Source organism: Morus notabilis, unplaced genomic scaffold, assembly GCF_000414095.1.
Source record: "Morus notabilis unplaced genomic scaffold, ASM41409v2 Scaffold1568, whole genome shotgun sequence".
In the NCBI taxonomy this organism is placed as follows: domain Eukaryota; kingdom Viridiplantae; phylum Streptophyta; class Magnoliopsida; order Rosales; family Moraceae; genus Morus; species Morus notabilis.
Window position 1 is genome coordinate 51,978 of NW_010368046.1, and position 23,406 is coordinate 75,383.

Here is a 23,406-nt window from a genome sequence, read left to right on the forward strand (position 1 = left end):
CAGCTTGGACTAATGCAAGAACTGGTGAAAGAAACCAAAATTGACATGATGACGATTCTGGCTTCAACACCTATCTTTCAATTCAATTGCTTGTAAAGAAGCATATTACCTCTTTTTTTTTGGTTTTTTTCTCAACTAAAATTTCATGGTATGAGGAGAAATTTTACAACAATAACAATAACCCTATTATTACACTATTTTTCTCTCTATATTAAAAAAGTAATATCTTAATCAATAAAAAAATGTCAGTTTTGGATCATACTGCATCATGTTCAAGTTTTTGTCCAATAGTTGGTTATACAGGCATCTTCATGTAGTGGTGTAACGGTAAAGATACATTTTCTTTTTCTTTGTTTAGAATGTGTCTAGGGTAGATACTTTGATACCAATCAAATATCCTTTCATATCAATTGTGACTATGTGGAGTTAGCCACACTATGCTGTGAATGAAACTGAGCATATCCTTCAAGTAGAAAGGTCATGCCTTTTTAGTTTTATTGGCGGGCCTCGAGATTCTTCTATAGACGATGAGGATAGAGAACATAATGACACTAATTAAAGATTCTCTTTTCGCAAAAAAAAAAAAAAAAAAAAAAAAAAAAAAAAAAAAAATTAATTTTTTTTAAAATATTATAAAAAACTCACATTCTAAGCAAAAAAAAAAAAAGAGTAAGAATCTCAACTGCATGACAAGAGTACTTAAGTGCAAGCCAAAAGAAGCTAGTACTAAATCAGCACGGAATTTGTCTTCTTTGCAATTACTTTTGTATTTTAAGCAAAGTTAATTTAAAACCTTTGTCCCTATATAATTTTGCAAGATCAGACATATATAGTTAACAACAAATGTTGTGCTGTAAAATATGTTAATTTAGTGTTAGCCCATATTGCATCCAATGCTGGATCCATCACTTTCAGCGTCAGATTCTATTGTGCAATGCATGCATAATTTAGGTTATATATACAACAATCATTTGAGGCTCTTGTGAACTATATTGCAGTTAACTGTAAATACATAAACGTGTATAATATATATATATATATATATGTGAAGGTTAAAAACTTGAATAAATGGAGTTTTCTATTGCAATTTGCGTGATGAAGCAACTCTTGACAATCAAATATTATAAGGCATCTGATGCTATTCAAAACTATTAATTCTCTAAGCTTTTTCTTGATATATCTGCGTAGTGATGGCCATTTAATGTTATTTATTGCATCTATATATATTATGCTTTTTGTTTTATTAGATTTTTGGGGTGTTTAGAAGATCGTGGAAGATGCACCTATCAAGAAATTACATGTGAAGACTTTTTTTTTTTTTTTTAATGAGAGAGAAAGGAAATATAAAGAAATAATGAGCCCACAAGTTGACACTTAGTACACAGAGAACATGGATGTCCTTTTCTTTCAAGTTTCAATAATATAGTTAGCTCTTATAATGATTCGACTAATAATCAAATCATATATTAGTTAATTGATACGTATATAGATTTTTTAAAGCAGAAAATAAGATAACTCGAATTATAAGAAATTACAAACACATCTCAACTCGTTAAAAATTTCATTTCGCATTACATCATACACACGCAATTAGTAAATGCTCCCATAAATTTTTTTTTCCCCATGTATTTGTGAACATTCAAATAGTTTCTTTTATTTGTGGTTACATAAATATTTTCCCAACTAGAATGAAGGCTTCAAACCTAGCTAGTTTCTTGCATATACATGAAGCTAACAGAAACCAATTTTGCAACTGAACAAAATTAAGAAAAATGTTATGTGGCATTATTGTTAAGAGTAAGATATGTTTGCTAAGTCAATGTTTCCATCAACATTTTGTGTACCAAACGACATGGCATTATTGCCATATCAATGTCATATTAATAACAATTATGTCTATAGTTGATCATAATGTGACAAAATAATGGCATAATGTATAGCTACGTACGTACGTTATGCATCTGATAATTAAACAAGTTGATTTTATTTAAAATAATTAAGTACCACCGTACATTGTTTAGTGCTTCATAAAGCAATAGTTGACCTTAATTATATGGTGTTTTAATTTGATAATCATGACACAAGCTCCCACAAGCACCGGTGATATATAAAAATATATATATATATATATGTGGAGTGAAATTTCATAAAGAATTAAGGAAGTTGTAACAAATAAGGAAATAAAATGGGGGTAACTTGGGCAACTTGAATTAAAATAGGAATGTATTAGTGGAATCCAATTATTTGGTCAAGAATGAGAGAACGGACAATCGTACAATTAGATTTAAGAGTTAATTAACTATTAAATGCTTAATTAGGCTGTGGGTTTCGGTTATTATTTTATTAATATCAATATGTTGGGAAAGGTGTTTAGTCATTATCTCAACCAATGCATGATTGCAGAGCACATGAATTTTCCGAAGGTTTATATGATCCAGTGGATGACTATGGTTTTTCTATTTAGTGATTTCGTTGCCATTTTAATTATTTTTTTTTCTCTTTCTTGGTGATCACATGAGCCCCATTACTTAGGCATATTATAATAAAAACCAACCAAATACAGTAAACAATAATGCATATTGTTAAGAAACAATCTCACATTCACATGCAAGTGGGATCTTACTCCTCAGTAACATTTGACTAATTAGAGTTCTACTAACTTTACTTGTGAGTTTCATCCACTTTTCCCTTTAGCAAAAAATTATATGTATAAGGAGAAATTTTCTATAGTAGTAGGGTTACACTAGTAGTGATGGTGCATATTTTTAAATATTAGATCTCCTCAAAATCTCATTAAAATAACAAGTTATATAAAATTAATAGAATCTAACACAAATTTTAGCGTTTAATAGTCCTATTTGTATAGTATTTTTCCATAAAACTCTTGTTATGGGAGAAAATATGGGGGACACGTGGAGGTAGGACAACATGACACGTGGCCTTAACCTCTCATCGCAAAGCAACAACCCTCGACGTCTGGGACCCCCTTCCCTCCCGTCGTTAAGAAGCCCGACTTGGGGCGTCGATTTCATCTGACGTCAACAGGTCGTACCGTCGACCTTACAACGTAGAAATCTATCGCCAAAGAAGAACAATTGGGCTAAACAACACTGGCGACGAGGGGAATGCTCCTTGGGGGAAAGCCTGACGTGGCAAGCTGCGTAAGGGATGTCCGCAGTACAGACATTAAATGCAAACCATTAAACCGCCCCTACGGGGGACAGAAAAGGGTTACAGCTATGCACAAAGCCGTAATGAGAGACTAATTGGCTGAGTGAACAGTGCGCAAGAAGTGATTAGTGGGCTACGGGCTGAGCCTAGAAAGGCAGACCACTTGAGTGCCTGTCCAGCCTACAGGAGAAAACCCCTCTAACGAAGGAAGCTCGGCTATAAAAGGAGAGAAAACTCATACGAGAGAAAGAGGTTGATTTTTCTTGAGAAAAACAAACGAGAGAGCAATTTGTAAATTGTAACAATCTCAAAAGGAATAAAAACTACAGTGGGTGTAGCTCTTCATTTTATAAGAGTGAACCACTATAAACCTTGTGTTTTTTCCTACTTTAAGTATTTTTTCTTATATTGCTCACTACACAAAAAATACCACAAACACCTTCGGTACAAAACTTTTACATATAATTTTAATTAAAGCCGGTAATCTGACGGGAAACCTGAAGGTAACCCGATTTGTTTTTGTTGACGAAAATTCACCGTCAACAACTCTCATGATATTTATTGTTGTTAAAAATATGCATATTAATTAACTACTAGCTAGCCGTGTTGTTTACCAGAAGCATCCTCTGGAGAGTGGAGAATTCCCATTTTTCTATCTTGGAAGTTCTTTCATAATTTAAAAATCCCAATTTACCAAGATAAATTCATACTATAAACAGATGCACCGCTATACATATGATAAAAAGCACTTCTGCCACTAAACTTTTTCAAAGAAGAGCCAAATATTACGGGAGTTGATTTTAGCACAATTTTTTTATTTTTTATATTTCCATCCCATTCCCACTAATGACATGCAACAATTTATTTTGTTTTTCATATCAGAATTAACACCCACACAACTGACAACACAAAGAAAGAAATGAATAAAACCAATAATTATAAGCAGTCTCTCTCCTCTCTCTGCGTTGCCCTGTAACCCTGCAGCCAAGGCATGCAATATGCATGCAAAACGGGCCAAAAGAGATGTATTGCTTTCTCCTAGGAGCTGGAACTAACTGAAAGAAGAATTTAAACCCACAAAGTGAACCGAATTGGGTCACTTCTCATGAAATTATATATATATATATATATATATGTGTGTGTGTGTGTGTGTGTGTGTGTGTGTGTGCGCACCAAATAATATGAGTCTATTTTTCTGACTCCCAATGATATTATAACATTATATGTCATGGCTATATCTATATGTGGCTACTCTTTCCTTTGTAACTGTCAGGAGATCCTCCTCATGATATACTTTTAAATACATTAATATCGTATCTTCATGGGCCATTTGCAATCATATATTGAATCATGATTACAGAGGAAATATGTGCTGTATGTAAGGAAGGTGATATGATACACATCCGATAATGCAATAATGGAGCTGGGCATGAATATCATCTATATCTATTTGGATATAATCTTTTTCTTTTCGTACTGGAGGAAGAGTTAAACTTTGTTGCGCCAATACCATTATGAGGACCATTCTCCAAAAAGTTTTGGTATCTAAAATTTAGAATTGAAGTTATGAAACACACCACTATGGCACTACTAATTGATGTACTTTTTTTTTAGCACAAGCAAATCTTCGAGGAAACGAAAACAAGATATTATGTTTGGTACCATTCGGCTATTAGTCTACCACGTAATAAGTTCCCCTCTGCCTTTAATATTATTTTGGCTAAGATTATATCACCCGACATAGAAAGCTGGAAGTAGCTTCAAATGATGATCTCAACCCCTTGAGAGAAACCCGCAAGTCCTTGAAACGTTTGATTGTTTAAGCATTAAGATTCCAATGCTTGTAAAAACACCCTTAATGCAACCGAAAGCCCATCAACCCCTAGAGTGTTTTTTTTTTTTTTTTTTTTTTTCTAGATATAATACATGATTGAACCCGCAACCTTCTCCCAAACTCCCTGATGTGGTGACACTAGACCAAGCAGTCTTAGGCACCCGTACAGAGAGTTTAAGTTTTGCTAATAATTTTTAATATACTTAGTGTAAAGGAGACGACTGTGTTTTTCTTAATCTTTAGAAGGAGAGAGAGGATTCTGATTGCCTAAATGGTGCCTTGAGGAGTGGAACATGTGAAGCTCACATGATTATCTGATTGGTCATATGATTGCTTCCTCAACAAGATAACATATAAAAATATCCAAAAGTGGAAAAATAATAAAACAAGCTTAATTTTTTATGCCCCAATACATGCCAATGAAAAGAAGATGAGAGGGGAAGAAAAGACCCAAAGTTGCAAAATTGATAAAAGATAAATCTATTTTTGGGAAGAGGAAGAATTGCGTAGTCAGCAATCAGTTTAACTTGACATCCTACCTATTTGTGAGAGAGAGTGTATTATTGGTGATGAACTTTCTCATGCAAAAACTTTAATTCCACATATTGTGTTAATTCTGCATATTTTTAACCTTCTTGATCTTGACAATGTGCTTGAAAGATAAATTTTCAGTTTCTAGTTCATCAGGGAAGAATTTACGCGCTAATGGCAAGTCTGTACCGTACTAAAAATGTGATCCTACATGTATTTAGATTTGTGAGTTGTCAAAAATGTGACTTCTAAATGTATAGAAAGCCATTGAACTATCAAACATTATTTACAGAACATACCGTTTACACAAACCCAAGAATACACATATCAGCTGCCTCTTATACAAGGGTACACCTCACCAAACGAATGGCTTCAACTATACGACATTGCAGCAGGCGGTGCCAACAAAAAAATCGAGATGAAACCTTATCTAACATCCAATTGCCAAGCCTCGCGACAGCCAGCAGTTTCGGTCTTCATTGGAATTGGCAACAGCGTTTAAAGTGTGATGATGAAGCTCCACGAATACCGAGTAAGATTAATGGTGTTATACTTACACCTGAATTCTTGTGCGATGGTGCTGGTAAAAAATTCTGGAAAAATAAAAGATGCAATAAGAACATCAGATGAATTGAATCCGCAAACACAACAAGAATGCTGAAGCGTATAGAATCAATTGTAAGAAAGAGAAAATGCTGAGAAATTTGAATCAACAGATTTTCTTCAATTACACTTCGGTGCAAACGGGGGCAAAAAGGTGTTGAGTTCCAAGGAATCGGGTATTATTTTGTATGAGGATCTAGAGACCTATGACCACATCTATCAACCACATAGTTCATTCGGTAGGTTTAATGCTTAATTGATCAAAAAGGACCTGAGAAAAGTCAAGAACTCAAACACAAGAGTGGAGATGGTTTCACCTAAATCATTTTTATTCAGTTCAGGTCAGTACTCACCAAGTTGCAAGTTAAACTACAATTGATATCCCTGCTGGAACTACAGAAATACAACAAGACTAGCCACCACATCACACCTTTTTAATTGAAGCCCATCGTACCCAAATGGGAGCACTCGTATTTTATTTAATTGTTGTATTCATATCATTAAGAGTACATCTGTTAGTGATAAATATTTACCGATTACCAATTGGTTTAGATTGAAGAAGATTATACACCTACATGAAGCGGATAGCAGAGCGGTAAACATTTGCAATCTCGAGCAATCACACAACTTGCTTCATGGCTCATCAAAAGAGGTCTTTTCAAAGGAATAATAGTTTTTTACATGTATAAAGCAGGGCCTTAGAAGGGACTTTTAGTAACAACATATACAGAAAATTTTGGTCATCAATATTACAGTGCTAAAGACAGAAAATTCATACCTGAACAGGTGTCAGTTGTTAGTCTCTTCTTGTCTTGGGTGGTTTGGGTGGTCTAATCCCAACACTAGGCATCGATGAAGAAGAAGAATGTCTTTTAGATGTTTCAGACTTTTTAGAAGAAATAAGAGCCGAGTAAAGAATAGCATCAACATCTTCCCGCTGTTTTTTCCTTTTTTCAATTAGATTGGAAGAACCAACTTTATTTGGATCTCTATCATTTGAATCTCTCTCCTTAGGGCTGGTTAGAGCAGAGGGAGTAGAAACTTCTTCGCCCCTCTGGGTTACATCATTCCCGGAGATTATTTTCAGTCGTTTAAGCACTTGAGAATTTGAAATCGTATCACCCGTACCATGTTCAGGTTGACCCATAGTTCTTTTTGAATTCTCTGACTTCCTTTTTCTCTTGTCCACATGAGAACTCTCTTCACCCTTAGATTCACCATGCGTGACATGTTTCCCTGCTATCACGTTCCTGTCCTCTGAAGTTTTGTTGTCAACACCTGCAACAGCTACAGATGAAGAATTCTTCACTGGAAAATCAAGTTCATCTCTAGCATTCCTTTTCTTCATCCCAAATTCATCTCTAGTTGCTGAAGAATTACTTTCAACTTCATTATCTCTCCCTTTATTTCCATGACTGATGTTATTTGTTCTCCTTTTAGTGTTTCCTTTTGAACTCCTCTCATGCTGATTCACATGCCGTCGAGCATCTTCAACCTTTTCAATAGATTTTGGCTGCTTAAGATAATTGTCAAAGTTCTCTGCGGCACAACTTTTATGTAAAGTTGCTTTAAACATGAATCGATATGGCCTTTTAACTGTTTTAACTAGATTTCTCTCCTTGGCATCCTTAATGAGGGCGGCCCAGTTTTTGTTCATTTGCAATGTCCGTGTATTACCCATAATCCAAAGTGAAAGCTTGGCTCTTGTCAGTGCAACATTCATGCGTCTTGCATCAGCAACAAATCCAATATTGCTGGAGGTAATCCCTGGGGCAACAGTGTTTTGTTCCGCTGCTCTTACAGTGGAAAGTATCAATATATCAACCTCCCGACCTTGGAAACCATCAACAGTATTAAATTCCATATCATCTATGATAGAAGATCCAAAGACACTAGAAAACCGAGAGCGCAATATTGACAGCTGACATTTGTATGGTGTAATAATCCCAATTCTTCCAGCAAAATATTCAGATGGATACCTACGTAGTACGTACAAATTTTGAAAAAATAAATCTAATAGCAATTCTGAAATAAGAAACCACCTCAAAGCAGAGGCTGATGGTAAGAATTATACTAGTGAGTAGTGAAGTGATGCACAATGGGCAGGTCCATACATGGTACTTCCTGTCTTGGTGTGTGATTAGTAAGAAACGTGCAAAATGCTTGGGTCATTTACTTCTCTGACTTTTCACAAAAAGTTATGGTCATGGTTGCCTATGCAGGAATTGGAGTTACTCCCTGAGGTTAACATGAACAAAAAGACTTTTGATAAAGTGTTTTAGGACGAAAAATATCTTCGGGAAAGAATCACGTTTTGAATTTCCTTACTGAGTTCTACTCGCAATGATAGGGATATTCGATCTTCCATGATTTTGTCACACAAACACGATTTTTTTTTTTTTTTAATCATTTGCAAAAGCTTGTTCTCTTGTGGTATTTCATTTTCTCACTTAAATGTGCCCATTTCTTATACGAAAATAAAGGGGAAAAAAAAGGGTAGACATGAATAGAATAACAAACCTATTCTTGAAAAACTTGAGTACTTCAACCGCAGCATCAGCCTCATGCTCATTATAAAGAGAAAAAGCACCGGAATTCTTACTACGAAGCTCCCGTCCATCGATTATGTCGTAAAAAACGTAGGGCCCAAGGCCCTCAGTCTCGTGAAATGGGGCTGATTTGTTAGACATTTCACCGTTCAGCAACTTCCGCTCATAAAAATGCATAGAAGGGAACTGACAAATCTCTGGGTGCATCCTATACTGCAAATAGTAAATAGTGGGTAACTGACTAACTGTGAGTAAATATTCCCCACAAATCCAAGGAGAAGTACAAAATGACCCTCCTATCCCAGAAATAGCAATTAATATAGCGTCACAAGCCAGAAATCCTCAATTTGAGGAATCACATAAAATATTTAAGATGAGAACAGCACAAGAAAATAATTATTTCGTGGAGGCATGACCCTTTTCTGGCTTAAGCTAGAAAATATCTTGACTACAGAATTCCATGGTTTCTTGTCACGTGGTAGCTATAAAATAAAAGAATATTACAAAAAAGCAACAAAAGAAACATTCATGTAACCATTCAAAAGTAAGTCAACGTGGACATGTAAAAACCGTGAAGAACCTTTTCATAAAAATAAAAAAAATAAAAAAATAAAAAAAAAAACAAGAACAAAAACCGTGAAGAAGTAGAACCTTGCATGAGCATGTATGCATGCACACATGCATAAGAAAAGTCGCGCAAATCTCAGTTTTAAATTGTCTTGAAAACATTAACTTCTCAGGTCAAAATGATCGTTGACAACTAGAAAATCAATTTAGAAGCAAACGTGCAACCGTACAGCTCAAAGTGTGGATAGACATTATCTCATAAAGCGGATACTTGAAACTATGAATAGGGCATTTTATAAGGTCATTCAGTAAAGAAAATGGAATGATGAGAGAGAGAGAGAGAGAGAGAGAGAGAGAGAGAGAGAGAGAGAAGCAAAGCTTTCTCTTTAAAGGGAGTAAGACGAAAAGTCAGGATTTCTAATCCTAGACTGAGGACTCATCCCTCTAAAGAGAACGCTTCTTTTTTTTCTCTCTAAAGTGGGCTATAAATAATTTTAAAGTGACGCAAATAGGTAAGCTTGCGATCCCACTTATAGCAATAATAGAATGAGTTTACTCCCAAAACCGTCAACGCATAGATTTCTCAAGGGGGATATCTAAAAAAAGCCTTTAGAAGTAGCAGATGATTAAAAATATGGAAAATAATTATGTTCAGGTTACTACGAACAGCTTTAGATACTGCATTATGACTGAGGACTGTAAGAGTCTTCATACCAGGGATTTCCCAATCATGAAAATTTTAAACTGAAAAAATTCACTCTTACCCCAAACACATGCATGCTTAGACACATATATAAGAAACAAAACTTTTATTAAAAAGATTAATTACAGAGAGCGAGAGAACAAGGCATCTGCAGTCTATTAAAATAATAAAAAAAGGAAAGAAAAAGAGTGGGAAAAAAAAAGGACTCTTGGACTCTCCTGAACAATAGCAACTTCCCTAAGCGAGTAAGCATAATCATTGTTTTTTTGTAGACATTGTTAATTTCATTCTTCATCAAACAAAAAAGATTAACTACAGAGAGAACATCTGTAATCTATTCAAATAGTTCAAAACATATCTCTTTCATTTTCTTGAACAATAACCACTCCCATAAGCTATTAGGCATAATCATTTTTTTCTTGGAGACATTGTTAATTTCATTCTTCACCAGATTTTTTTTAATTATTATTATTTTTAGAAAAAGAAACAGAATGTTACTAATTAAGGAAGAAGTTCAAAAGAAAAAAGGATTAGATATCGTCTAAACCATGGTGGATTCTTCATCAGAAATACTTCTAAAATGGTACGAAAAATGACAAAGAACTATGAGATTAATGCAATTTTAACTTGAAGTGGAGCGAAGCTTCGCCTCTTCTTTTTTTTTTTTTAAATAAGAAACAAACTTGCATTGAAAAGATAGAAACTGCAAGGAAAATTTTCAATTTTGCTTTACCTGCTTCGTCAGCATAACAACAGGGTGACCAGCCTTTTGTAAACGCTCAAACATGCTACATTCAAAATGAAATTTACTTGCAACATTTGAAATTACAGTTGCTGGAAGCTGCTTTGGGTCACCAACCTTCAATTATAAATTTCAAACACAAGTATGATTTCCTTACACCAAAAAAAAAAAATATATATATATATATATATTTTAGTATTGATTCTCAGATATTTCATACCATTATACATTTGAATCCATTAGACTTTAAAAGCTGAAGAGGAATCAGAGTTGCAGGTTCCAGAGCCTGTACCAAGGAAGAAGCAATAATTAAAATGCAGACAAAGTACCATTGGTACTGATAAAGATTAAAGCCTCAATGGAGAAAAAGAAATTTTACTTGAGCAGCTTCGTCGATAATAACAGCATCGAAAAGATTATGTTCAGATGGACTACCAAACTTATGAGTTGATATTGATTCAGAACATACTCCGTACAGATCTCCCCCACAGCCACTTAATGTAGCTATCACTATTTCAGCTTCTCTTAATATAGATTTCCGAAGCTTATGTCTAAGTCCTCTAATTTCTTCATTAGTTTTCTTCTCTTGCGCTTGAGCAATGCTAAGATCTTTATAAATTTGCTTCTTTTGCTCATAAAGCTTTCTTAGCTTTACCTGGACTTCTATGTCAGACATTTCCTTCGAATCATCTCCCTTATGAGCATCATCTTCCAAGGACTTCTTAAGGTTAGAATTTCCATCACTTAAGTTAGCACGCTTGGCCTCATAGGATCTAATACAATCAACTAATTTTTCTAACTTAGAACGCAATTCTGATGAAGAGTGTGCATTCACATCATTCTTGGCATCATTCAACTTCATCATCTCATCTACCAAACGATTATCAACAAGTGTATCAATAAAGAAAGGTAAAGAATTTGGATGAACTGTTTTCACATTCCCAACCCTCACAACATATGGCTTGTACATCTTCCCATCACTGCGATAAAGGCCTTGACTAGATATTCTTGATACCAATTCATCAACTGCAGCATTAGATTGAGCACAAATGAGCACTCTTCTGACGGGAACATCAGTAGTTTTTGCATTCATTTGCACATCGTCATTCAATTGTTTAGCCAAGGCAGCATCCTGCCATGCCCTTGCAATAGCAGCAGTCTCACTAATCTTAGGTAATGAAGAATTACTCCTTTTCAAACTGCTAAAAGGAGGATTTGCAGCTTGATCCATCTTTTGCAAGGGGGAGGCAAGTAAACCACTAGCAATAGCCAAAATAGTACGAGTCTTACCAGTACCTATACATAGGGCAATTTAAGGCAATAAACAAAAAGAATAAATTATTCCACAAATCTATTAAGGTTTGACCGAAAAAAATCACAGACCTGGAGGACCTTGGATAAGAGATAATTCTAATTTATTCGAATTAACGAACTCAGTTGCAGCACTGATCGCCTGAAGTTGACTATCATTAAAGGATGACTTCAGTATTTGCTGCAACGGTTGGGATAGCTTTCTAAGGTCTACTTTCAGAGATTCATTAGAACTAGGAGAATTATTTACTGGATTCAAAATAACTGGAAGCAATGGGATCTCCTTTATTGATGATAATGCCCGAAATTCTCGAAGTTGAGGAGTAATGCTCATAACGCGACTTGCATGCCATTTACTACGTTCCAGGAGATTCCTTCTGGCTTGGTTTAAACGTGAAGTACCATTTTGAAGATAAAACCTGATGAGTAGGATACTCAGCCTTCTCTTATTGTCTCTCTCGCGCCTCTCCACCTGAGAAACAACTGCGTTTACTTTAGCACAATATACATGCTTTATTTCCCTCTTAACAAGTGATACACATCCACAACTCATTTTCTCTGCTTTTCTTTTTTCTTTTTCTTTAATAAGTTAAGATGAAGCAGGGTCAGGAACAACAAATCTCTTTATGATAAAGAGATTCATTTTGCAAGTTTGTTATTACGGGTAGTTCCTGCAAAGCAAAGCCCACATTCGAGTAGTCTTATAGCATAGGTCTGACCAGAGGCTCGGTTCACATTCAACCACAAATCACCTACCAAATGGCTAAGGTTCTCTACTCAATAACTTACGGCAGGAAGTTTGAAGAGACCACGATCTACATATGGCTCTTATAGCACCTCCTGTGCGTTTTCATAGTGTTAGGAAGAGAAGAAGGCTGTGGTTGGCAAGGAAGATTAGTACTGATTAGGGTGATGTGTTTTTAAGTGACCATAGGTTGTTTAGGTGACTTAGTGTCTGTCAGTGTTTTGGTGTCTGTTTGTTGCTATCAGTTTAGTGTTGGTGATATTTAGTTCAACCGAATAACTGGATAAGTTAGGCTATATAGGATTCAGTTAGTGAGATTAGGAATCTGCTGTAATTGAGGTTTGGGAAGAACTGAGATTAGAAAGAGAAGGTTGGTCTCTCAAATACCAACCAAGTCAGGGTTTGTGAGGAACTCATCTGTATAATTCATTTCCTCTTTAATAAAGATCCAGTTCAGTCAGTTTAGTGCATTTTGGCTAAGAATCATATCAGGCTCTAGCTGCATAGTATCTTAAAAAAATTATTAAAAAAAAAAAAACACACACACCAAGAAACATTGTATCAATGTTTCTTTAGAAGCATTGCGTCACTAATTTCAACAACATTTAGGGGCATCAAATGGTGAGATCACTGAATGCTAGGAAATAAATAAATAAGTAGGAATTATCTTCTTTATCTTCCATTCTCTTTTACCTGCAAATTCTCAAAGCTTCCCCGAACAACCCACTAAAGAATTAAATAGCAAGCATTCATCGAAATTAGATAAAATGTGGATGACAAAGATCAGAACACCAATCCAGGCTTGGAATTACTCCTAATGCTGAATCACGCTATGGAAAACCAAAATATACATACATAAGCATTCATTTGAGATACCTAAATCCCTTATAAACAGACAAAAGATAATTAATATTCCCAAAAATTTGTCAGTCTTGCCCAAGTTTTCTAGAGAATATCGTTATGAATTTATATATTTATTTTGATGAGAAAAAAGAAATTTACCAAAGGGAAGAACGAGAACAGAAAGGAGAAAAAAGGGAACAAGCCGTTGTAAAGAAAAGAAGACTCCAAGAGCAATTTATGAAGAATACCTTCCCAACCATGTGAACATCATGAGATAATTTTTGCAGGGGCTCTTTCGTAAGCAAAACAAGGTCATTTTCTGAAAGGGATCTTGACGCTGCAGAATCATTGTCATCATGAGAAAAGCGAGCAAGATGAAAATCATCGACTCTTTCGACTGAAAGCACTGATAAGACACCAAAATACATCTCTTCCCATGAAGGCATTTCTAGAAAAGTGCTCCGTAACTGCGCCTTGAATTCCTCCAAAACCAATGGCTGGAAAATCTTGATATACTCTTCGGGTGATTCGAAACATACAGGTACCTCCTTGAACTTTCCAACTGTACGTTCGTCATCTTTGCTTGATGACTTCAACCCTACTGTTGCAAAGTAATCTATCTCTAAGATAGGCTTATACCAGTCATCAAGCCGTGGTGGTTGGAACCTTCTTACTCGAGCTGCCAGCCTCTGAAAATGGCCAGATTTATTTCCAATAGGTGTTTTGAGTTGGATAAGTTGTCGCTTGGGAAGAAAAATGCTTGGTTTTGCTAAGGATGATGGCTGACGTTTCGTAGAATTGAGGTCAGCCTCCAATGGATCATCTTCTGCATCACATACTATCTCTTTCAGCATGTTATCATTCCTTTTCAGAGCCACACTCTCACAAACTTTACTTGACTTTTTCAAACTAACAGCTCCATCTGATGAGCTCTTTAAATTAACTGCCCCCTGAGATTTTAAAGAGTAATTTATCTTGCACTCCGAGATTTTCTCTTTCAGTATGTTATCAGTCGTTTTCAGAGCCACACTCTCACGAGCATTACTCGAACTTTTCAAACCAACAGCTCCATCAGATGAGCTCTTCAAATTAACTACCCCCTGAGATTTTAAAGAGTAATTTATATTGCGCTCGGAGAGTTTCTCTTTCTGATTATTATCCGTAGCTTCTGATTTCTGGAAGGCGGCAGATGCTACTTTCTTTAACTCATCAGAGTCCACCCGTGATGCAGAACCATCTGTATCAACTTCTTGCAAGAAAGTCTTTGACATTTCCTTTGGAGTGTTGCCATATGCTTTCTTCCTCGTTAGGTCAATTTTTGAAGTGATTTCATCAACATGGTCAGTTACCTTTTTATTAGCATCAGATAACATGAACTCACTGGGTGAAACTTCTTCTTCATCATCAGACAAAACAATCAGATTATCACCGTCTTTTTTATCACTCATTGTAGCTGGATCTAGGATTTCAACATCTGTATCTTCGATGGGCAAAGACTGAAAATCCAAAGCAGACTCTTTCATTTTTAAAGATGAGCTTTCAGAACTGGAGTTCCTTTTAGCATTATCTGAAGCTTCCTTAGATAAACTAACAGAGAGGTATGATACTTGTTCGGTTAATTCATCCATGGCAACACTGTCTGAATTAAGAAAATAGGGCATGTAGAAATATGATATCAATAAGAAACAAGAAAAATGGTTGAGCATAAATGAAATGGAAAATTTGTTTGTGTATGGGCACAACTTATAAGTGAATAAAATGCTCACCACATGATATAAGATCTTCAATGGCCTTGATAATCGATTCAACAGTATTATGACTTGAACCTTTCAATAACTTCAGCAAAGAACCAACTGCTCTTTTCCAGTATACAACTACAACTTTAAGCTTTGACTTTCCCCAATCCACAAGATCATGAAGCCAAGAGAAATCAAATGGACTTTCCAATATTCCAAAAGAACCAGACTTCTTGATAAAAGAAGGATAAAACTTTTCAAATAAAACAGGAAGGATCTCAAGCAGACGAACACAAGTCATCTGACATTACAGAGATGAGAGAGCAACTAATATTAAGAATACCTCCATGATAAGACAACAATAATGCTTCAGAAAGAGAGTTTTCAGGCCAAGAATGGAATTAACTATCAAGGCATTAGGCACTCGTACCAATATACATCGCCCATCCGTGCAAGATAGGAAGGAGGGGTAAGAGACGAGAGAGAGAGAGAGAGAGAGAGATAACACTTATTTTTCTCAAATCTGATAATTCAAAACCAATGCACGCCAGGTTGACAGACAAAAAGTTTAAAAATAATTCTAGTAATGAAACGTGTGGTAATGAGTAAAAGGAAGAGTCGAAAGTTTAATGTGGGATGAGGTTCTAGTGGGTGCAAAGTCAGCTGGGATATGCTAGTTATCGTCACACATTATTTACTTAAATCGAAGAGGACAGAAATACCTGACAAGCACTGTAATCAACAAATCCCTTCCCTTCAAACAAGCACCTCCGAACAGAAGGCCAGGCAGTTTCTGATAGTAAGCAACAGAATCTTTGTCGTAATTTTATATCAATTTCAATTGATTTCTGATCAACAGTTTCTGGGAAAGATTCAAAGACTGGCTGCGTGAGAAATCCGCCATCTGTGGAGAATTTTGTCATTCCTAAATAATGAGAGGATTTTTCTGGTACACAAGCAGTAGGCAACTCCCCTTCATCAAGCAATTTTTGAAGAACAAAGAAAAAATGTTGTAGTGACTGAAACTTTAGTATGACGCTATCCAGTTGGGCCTGGAAAACACGACATAAAACTGTATAAGACAAAGAAAAAAGATGAAATCGAAAGCAATATCATCCCTTGATAAGAACATCAGTCCTAAGAACCAAGTAGAAACACGAAAGTTCAACCCAAAAAAAAGTACTAAATACGAAAGGCCCCAATTAAGAGAGAAAAACCTAAACATCATATATCATTATTTCCAGGACTTGATAAAGTACATGAAAAAAATAATAAAAAATAATAAAAAGGAGAGAGATAAGAAAATGAGATGAATCCAAACTTACCAGTTTCACAGCATGTTTCAAGCCTAACAAAATAGCAGATAACGAAGATCCAGAAGAACAAAGAAACTTCAGGCCAGAAGCAAGACCCCTCGTGTCAGAAACGTGTTCCAAGATGCACTTCCCAAACTGTCTCACAGTCTAGATAAAAGAATCATATTTAAAACGATGAACTGCTGGAACTAATATGAAGGTACAGAATGGGAGAAGAGATAGAGGGAATTTAACACAAGGGTCAAAGTAATGTCATGCTAACTATAAATAGAAAATTTTACATCATTACATCATGGGCATCCAGAAGTGAAAGAATCAAGCTTTCCCCCATTCTTGGTTCCCAAGTCCACCGCTTCTGAAGTTCCCCCTGGCCCACCTGAACTAAGAAATGGGTTGTTAACCTATAACACAGTAAAGAAAATTGTCAAGTCAAAAATGATCAAAATCCACATAGATAAGGCTTAGCAAAAAAACAGTTGTCGAGAAATCAAATTGACTCTAGCTGATCATAATGTACTTGGAATTTTTGAATTCTTCTGACAAAGAGAAATATATAATGTTTTTACAGATTTAGAGATTTTTTTTGCCTAATTATAGAACCTAATTGAATGATTTTTCTATGACCAAAGTCAAATTACATCAATTTTGTTATCTTAGAAATAGACGAAACTAGAATTCATGTTGAAAATGCCATTTTCTTTAGAAAATAATAATAATGCTACCCATACAATAAAAACAATGTTAATTAACCAATGAAAATACTTTAACCTGTTGAATGCTCGAATTAGAGGATGCAACATTGTTGACACTTTTATTGAGTTTTTTCGGTCCTCATCTCCACCGTCATTGGAACCAGTTGGAACCTTCCACCCAAATGTTGGGGAGATTTCAGAGGAAGAAAGCCATGTTCTAACTGGAAGTGCCATTTCTGGACCTATTTCAGGTTCCACCATGGTAAAACGAGACCTAGCCCAAAAAACAGCCTTGGAAAATGATGTAGGAAGGACCGAGGGATTGATGTCAACAAGGACGTCAGTCCATAACATTGGAATGCACATCCATTCTCTAAAATCCAGAGATGCAATTTTTCCCTGCACACTAAAGTCCTTCCAGGAACTTTCATCCTCTTCAGCATCCATAGCAAGTAATCCAACATCATCATCATCATCATCAGTCAATTCATGCAATGTGCTTCTTTCAGGGCTTGGTGGTGGGCAACAACTCAGTAAGGAACTTATTAAGACAGCAGCATCAGATACTAGAACAGTTTGGATGAGATCTAAGGCAGGTTGTCGTAAAGAATTGTGAAGAGAGTAATCCTTCAGAGATGAGACAAGAGGAGGGCCCCTGTCCAGTGCCAACGAAATGAGTGTTTGCTTGACCAAATCCATCATTGGTAATGTAATATAATATATATAGACATTTTCAAGCACACCAATCAATGTAGACCAATAAAATGCTAAATGTGGTTTTCAGTTGGTAGGACCTCCAATAAAAAGATAAACTTGAAAAGAAAACTATGAAACAGAAGTTGATAGCAAATGTAACTTCAGGTTTTTGTGTCTAGAAGAAAGAAATGAAAGCATAACCAGAAGATTTAGGCCCGTCGACAAATTTTGCCCCTTCAATCACTTCTGCAGCAAACTGGAAGTACATACTACATTTCATTCCAGCCCTCACGTAAAAGAACAACATTCTCTTTCATCCATATCTCCTATTTCATCCTATATTTTTTTTTCCTCAAAATACAAAATAAATAAATAAAGATAAAAACAACACGCCAAATCTAAATCCTGGTGATTAGCGGCAGAGCCACGTTCAACTCACTGGGGTCAGTGGCCCCCACTCAAACTTTAAAACTGAGATTTTTCTCCTTAAATTGCTTTTATGATTTTAGTTGGCCCTACTTTATAGGAAAAATTATAACCAGACCCCAACTCAATAATTAAAATATATATCTAAGTTCCTGTTCAATATAAAAGTTATCCTTAACATTCTTACACCTAATACTAGGAGAGGGAGGGGTAGACCAAGAATTACGTGGACCGAAGTTGTTAGGAAATACATTCTAGATCTAGGCCTTCAGGAAAGTATAATTTCGAACAGAGCCGTGTGGAAAAGTGAAATCCATATAGCCGACCCCAATTAAGTTGGGATTAAGGCTTGTTGTTGTTGTTGTTGTTGTACTGCCCCAACTAAAAAATTTAAAAAAACAAAAACAAAAGCAAAAAATAAAAAATAAAAAATAAAAAAATCTGACTCCACCATTCTGATTTAACTTAAAAGGGAAAAAATAGCTCACACAACTAAGGCAACAGTCTGCACACAAATCCGTCAGAAGTAAATTTACTTACCACATGTGTGCACATTCAGAAGGGGGACATGGTGGGTTCATTGAATAACCACGATGAACAATAAGAAGGGCTATCTGAAATCAAAATCACTCAAAAATTTTTACTTGTAATACTAAACCAAAAAAAAAAAAAAAAAAAAAGCAAAACATAAACTAAACTTTTTAAATGACAAGGACAAAAAAAAATCTAATATGACTCGGATAATCTGGGTGAAGACATACGAACCTGACAAGCCTTCTGCCTAGTTAAAACACTGAAGTTACTGCTCACGGGTACTTGATGGAGGAGAAAATAGAGAAAATGCCTACGTTGCTTCTCGTGTTCCCCATCTTGCAAGGCTTCAAGAGACTGCAATAGTTGAACTTCTTGTCAGAAAATCCACAAAACTCAATGCAACGTAACTAGGAAAAAAACTTGAAGGGGGCATGATAATTTGAAATTGAAATAAATATGAATCTTCAGACATGCCTGAAGAAAAGGCTGAAAAAGATCAAAAATGTCTTTATGGCTTTTCTCATTTCGAGTACGAAAACACTGACCCAAAAGAGTATTGCGCATCACACTTGGAGACAGCGTAGACCTCAACCAAAGTTTACAACCTTAAAGCAATCCACAATGATCAAGAAAATGTAAGAACAGGGAAAAAGAAAAACTAATAGCAGCATTAAAACCAGATATAGACTTCTGTGAGAAAATTGAAAAGAATATTCTTACCAAGCATTTCAAAGAGTAGTCGCAAGCAAGCAACTGCATAAGAAAAATCTATGGAATCACTGCTAATGTGGTTAAGTACGATATCAAAAAATATAGGATATTGCTCTAAAATCCCTTCTTCAAAGGCTGGTGCTTCTAAGAATCCAAGCCTTCACAAAACAGACAAAAAAGAAATGTAATATTAGCTGTAGATGCGAAAACAATTCTTATGAAATCAAACATTCGATCCACTAGTTCCTACAATGATTTGATGCCAAGCCAAATGGATACACGATCCAGCTCAGCTCTTGGCCTTGAAGTCTTTGTGGCTGATGGCAAAACTTCTGCCTCCAAAAAGCCAATGAATTTCTTAATCAAAGGCTGTAAGGGTTCCAAGTCTGTTGCTCTCCTATGCAGAAAGAGAAAGGCAATTAGAAACAAGCCACACACAAAAAAGGTGGCCCCACAATGAGCCAGAAAGAACCCAAAATAACGGAAAACCTTCAGCATAATATAAAAAGCGCAAAAATAATAATAATAATAATGACCACTGCTACTAGGAAATAGTACCTTAATTTTCCCATAGATCCAGCTAAACGATAACCAACTGATCTTACTCTTCTTTTAAAGAAAAATAATGCATAAACACCCTGACAAAATAATCATCATTTCAGAAGCTAAAAGGAGGAAGAGAAAATGAAGTCCAATTAGAAATCACAACACAAATGTACCAACAAGATACCGGAAACTGTTGCTGTCCATATAGAGCAAGTTCGTGTATATTATCAATGGCTTCAATAAAATTTTCAAATTCAGTAAACAAAGACTGATCATCTAACAGACGAGGGAACATCAAAACCTGTAGAAAACAAATGACGATCAATTAGATGATTTAATGTTTACTACTATTCAACTCAACAGTGAAGGGATGTTTTCACGTATGAATAACAAAATGGCGAAAAAATAAAATAAAAATCTTCTACCACTAGTTTTCACTAGTATAAGACACCTTTACCTCGGTTGTAATATACATGGGCTCAAATAAATCAGAACTGAATGCCCCTAGTTCAGCAGAACAAAACTAAAATAATCAGACATGTAAAACAAATAGGCTATGTTTGGCCCTTAAATAGCTAAGGAAATAAGTGAAAGGAAATGGAGGACAAGTAAAGGAAAAGGACAAAAATGAGTAACAAAATTAAGCAAATAAGCCTCATAATTAACAACAGAGGGTGAAAAAAGGACTAGTGCTTAATGCTTCATTAGTTGCTTTTGCAAGTAGGATGTGACACTTAGCGTGTCTTAATTATCATTTGGAAAAGCCATGCAACAAGTACAAAAGAAACAAAGAAACTTTCCAATCTGTTCATATCAACAAGTACCTAATGAGGCAAACCCGCATTTAGAACAAATTGAGTATTCAAATCAAAGGCAACCTCTTCTCTGACGTTAGAATATGGTACATGGCCAAGTTTCAATCTTTCCCACAAGCAAACGAAAAGCCCAGAAAATAAATCACCAAATACGTTGTAGGATCTGGATCTAATCCAACCGCGTGCACACTCACACACAAATATATATAAGACCAACAACAACAAAAGGTGAGTAGACAGAAAAAGACCAGCAAAGTAGTGAGCTCATTTCAGCATTGAACAAAATTATTATTTAGCTTTTTATAGATGGTTAGGCACTAAGAAGCTAGCTTTCTACAAAAACAATGGTTGAACCATGATTTTATGTACCAACAAGAACCATGATGAAAGCCTATCCAAGTCTCTTCTGCTTCTTGAAGCCTGCCTACTCACATGAAACCAAGATCTCATTACAATTACCCTCCCTGAGCATTCCTCTCAAAAGTTGTAAGGCTACAAGTTACACTCCATACATGGATTTTGATATTTCAGTTTTTCCTTTAAAGGATTGGATTACTACTCTATATATTTAAGATTTAATGAAACAACATGGCTGTAATATTCAAGTAATAGCTATGGAAAGAAGAATCTTCAATAAAGAAGAAAAACGAAATGGGGATACACATACCTCATACATAACACTAATAACTTCAGCGTCACCACAAGCTGGATCATAATCATCTTGCACTAATTTAGCATTTATCTCTTTTAAGTGCGTAGTTACCCTTTCTTCATCAAGACTTTGCAACACGTCAAAAAGGGGACCGATAGAACTCAACTCATACTCCATGTTATACATTTCTTGGGCTTGATGATGTTGGGTAACACATTGGACACACTGCCGCATTTCCTCGGAAATTCTCCTCCATAGACGTCTGAGAGGAGAATCATCACGCTCATCTTTGAAGTAGTTGTAAAACGTCTCCAAAAGAGGTCCCATTAAATCCCAAGAGCCACACCAGATGTGATGATCTTTTGGCAAAGATATCAAATAAGTAAACGCGTCTGTGAACCTGAGGCATGGTAAAATATGATACTGTATTACATGTCTGGTACGAAGAAACAATAGTTAAAAATAATAAATCATCAAAGAAGCATGTCGAAAACCGTAAGAAATACAACGAAACAGTGAATTTAAAAGAGCTTCATGTGCAGAAAGGAATTTAACGGAAACACTCCAGCTATAATAATGACCTTCGGCCTTTTAGGGATAGGAAGTAATAGGTCGTATAGGATAAGAAAAGGTATGGAATTCTACCTAGTAAAGAAGAAAGGATAATAAAAATACATGAATTATATAACAAACCATAAATCTTAAATAATATGAGAGTTAACACTTTAAAAACTAAGCTGAACCAAATAAAGTAGGAAACAAGCAATTTAGGTTATGCAATACGTATCCTGGCTCTGAAAATGCCTGAGAAAATTCAGGAAAAAAGAGCAAGAAACAATACGCAGAAGGTTTTCATTTTTAGTTTACAGATTAATTTTTCTTCATTTCTATAATGTTCAAGCGTTTGTGTTAGTTATCGTACACCTAAAGTAGCACTTCTTACAACAAACTATAAACAACACAAACACTAGAGCACTATAGAAATGGAGAAAAAATTAATCGGAAAACTAAAAAATAAAAATTTCCAAACACAATTCAACATTTGTCAAGGTCATTTGAAATCAATATAGTTTTCATTTCCAAAACAATTTGATACACACAGTTTACATCGATCCGCAATCAAAATGTAGGGCCCGTTTGTTTCACATACTAAAACTCAAATCATTAATTCTGTTATATTATTTTTCTCTCACAAAAAATTTAAATTTCAAACGTCAGAATCAAAAATCATGATTTAAGTATACTATTTGAGTATACCTTTCAAAATGGCCCTTAGTTCTACATCTGCAGTTTCAATCCAAAAACTTATCGGCATTACAAAACAAAACAAAATCGGAAGCAAACGGGGAAGAAATGAGAGAGAGAGAGAGATTCTTGGAAAAGAAATACCATTGTTCTTTGTGGTGGTGAAGACGACGGCTTTTGGAGGGATCAATACGATCATCGTTTTCGTCTTCTTCTTCTTCAATGCTTCTCCATCGCTCCAATAGTTCTCTTTGTGTCGCCATTGATGAATTCTCAAAGCAGAGCTATAGGGTTTCTCAGACAAACCAGAGAAAGAGAGTAGAGAGGAAAAACCTTTTTTTTTTCTTTTTCAATTGGAAGAGGGCAGATCTTTAGACAAACGAGAGAGAGAGAGTAAAGAGGAAAAACTTTTTTTTTTCTTTGTTTTCAATCGGAAGA

The 23,406-nt window shown here is 35.4% G+C and overlaps 1 protein-coding gene across 1 annotated transcript; it reads right to left on the reverse strand.

The window, feature by feature from the left end:
• Positions 1-5,699: 5,699 nt before the first annotated feature.
• LOC21396985 lies at positions 5,700-23,391 on the reverse strand. The gene is made up of 22 exons (XM_024176101.1): positions 23,113-23,391; positions 21,739-22,123; positions 20,441-20,557; positions 20,269-20,348; positions 19,961-20,107; positions 19,720-19,868; positions 19,474-19,604; positions 19,231-19,353; positions 19,006-19,079; positions 17,420-17,998; positions 16,941-17,052; positions 16,661-16,798; positions 16,058-16,387; positions 15,366-15,636; positions 13,848-15,238; positions 12,084-12,483; positions 11,080-11,996; positions 10,921-10,986; positions 10,692-10,817; positions 8,660-8,901; positions 6,918-8,118; positions 5,700-6,129 (listed from the first exon to the last, which is right to left on the reverse strand). The coding sequence occupies exons 1-21, from the start codon at positions 23,229-23,231 to the stop codon at positions 6,936-6,938; spliced, it is 7,080 nt and encodes a 2,359-aa protein (XP_024031869.1). The 5' UTR covers positions 23,232-23,391; the 3' UTR covers positions 5,700-6,129; positions 6,918-6,935.
• Between the last annotated feature and the right edge of the window lie 15 nt (positions 23,392-23,406).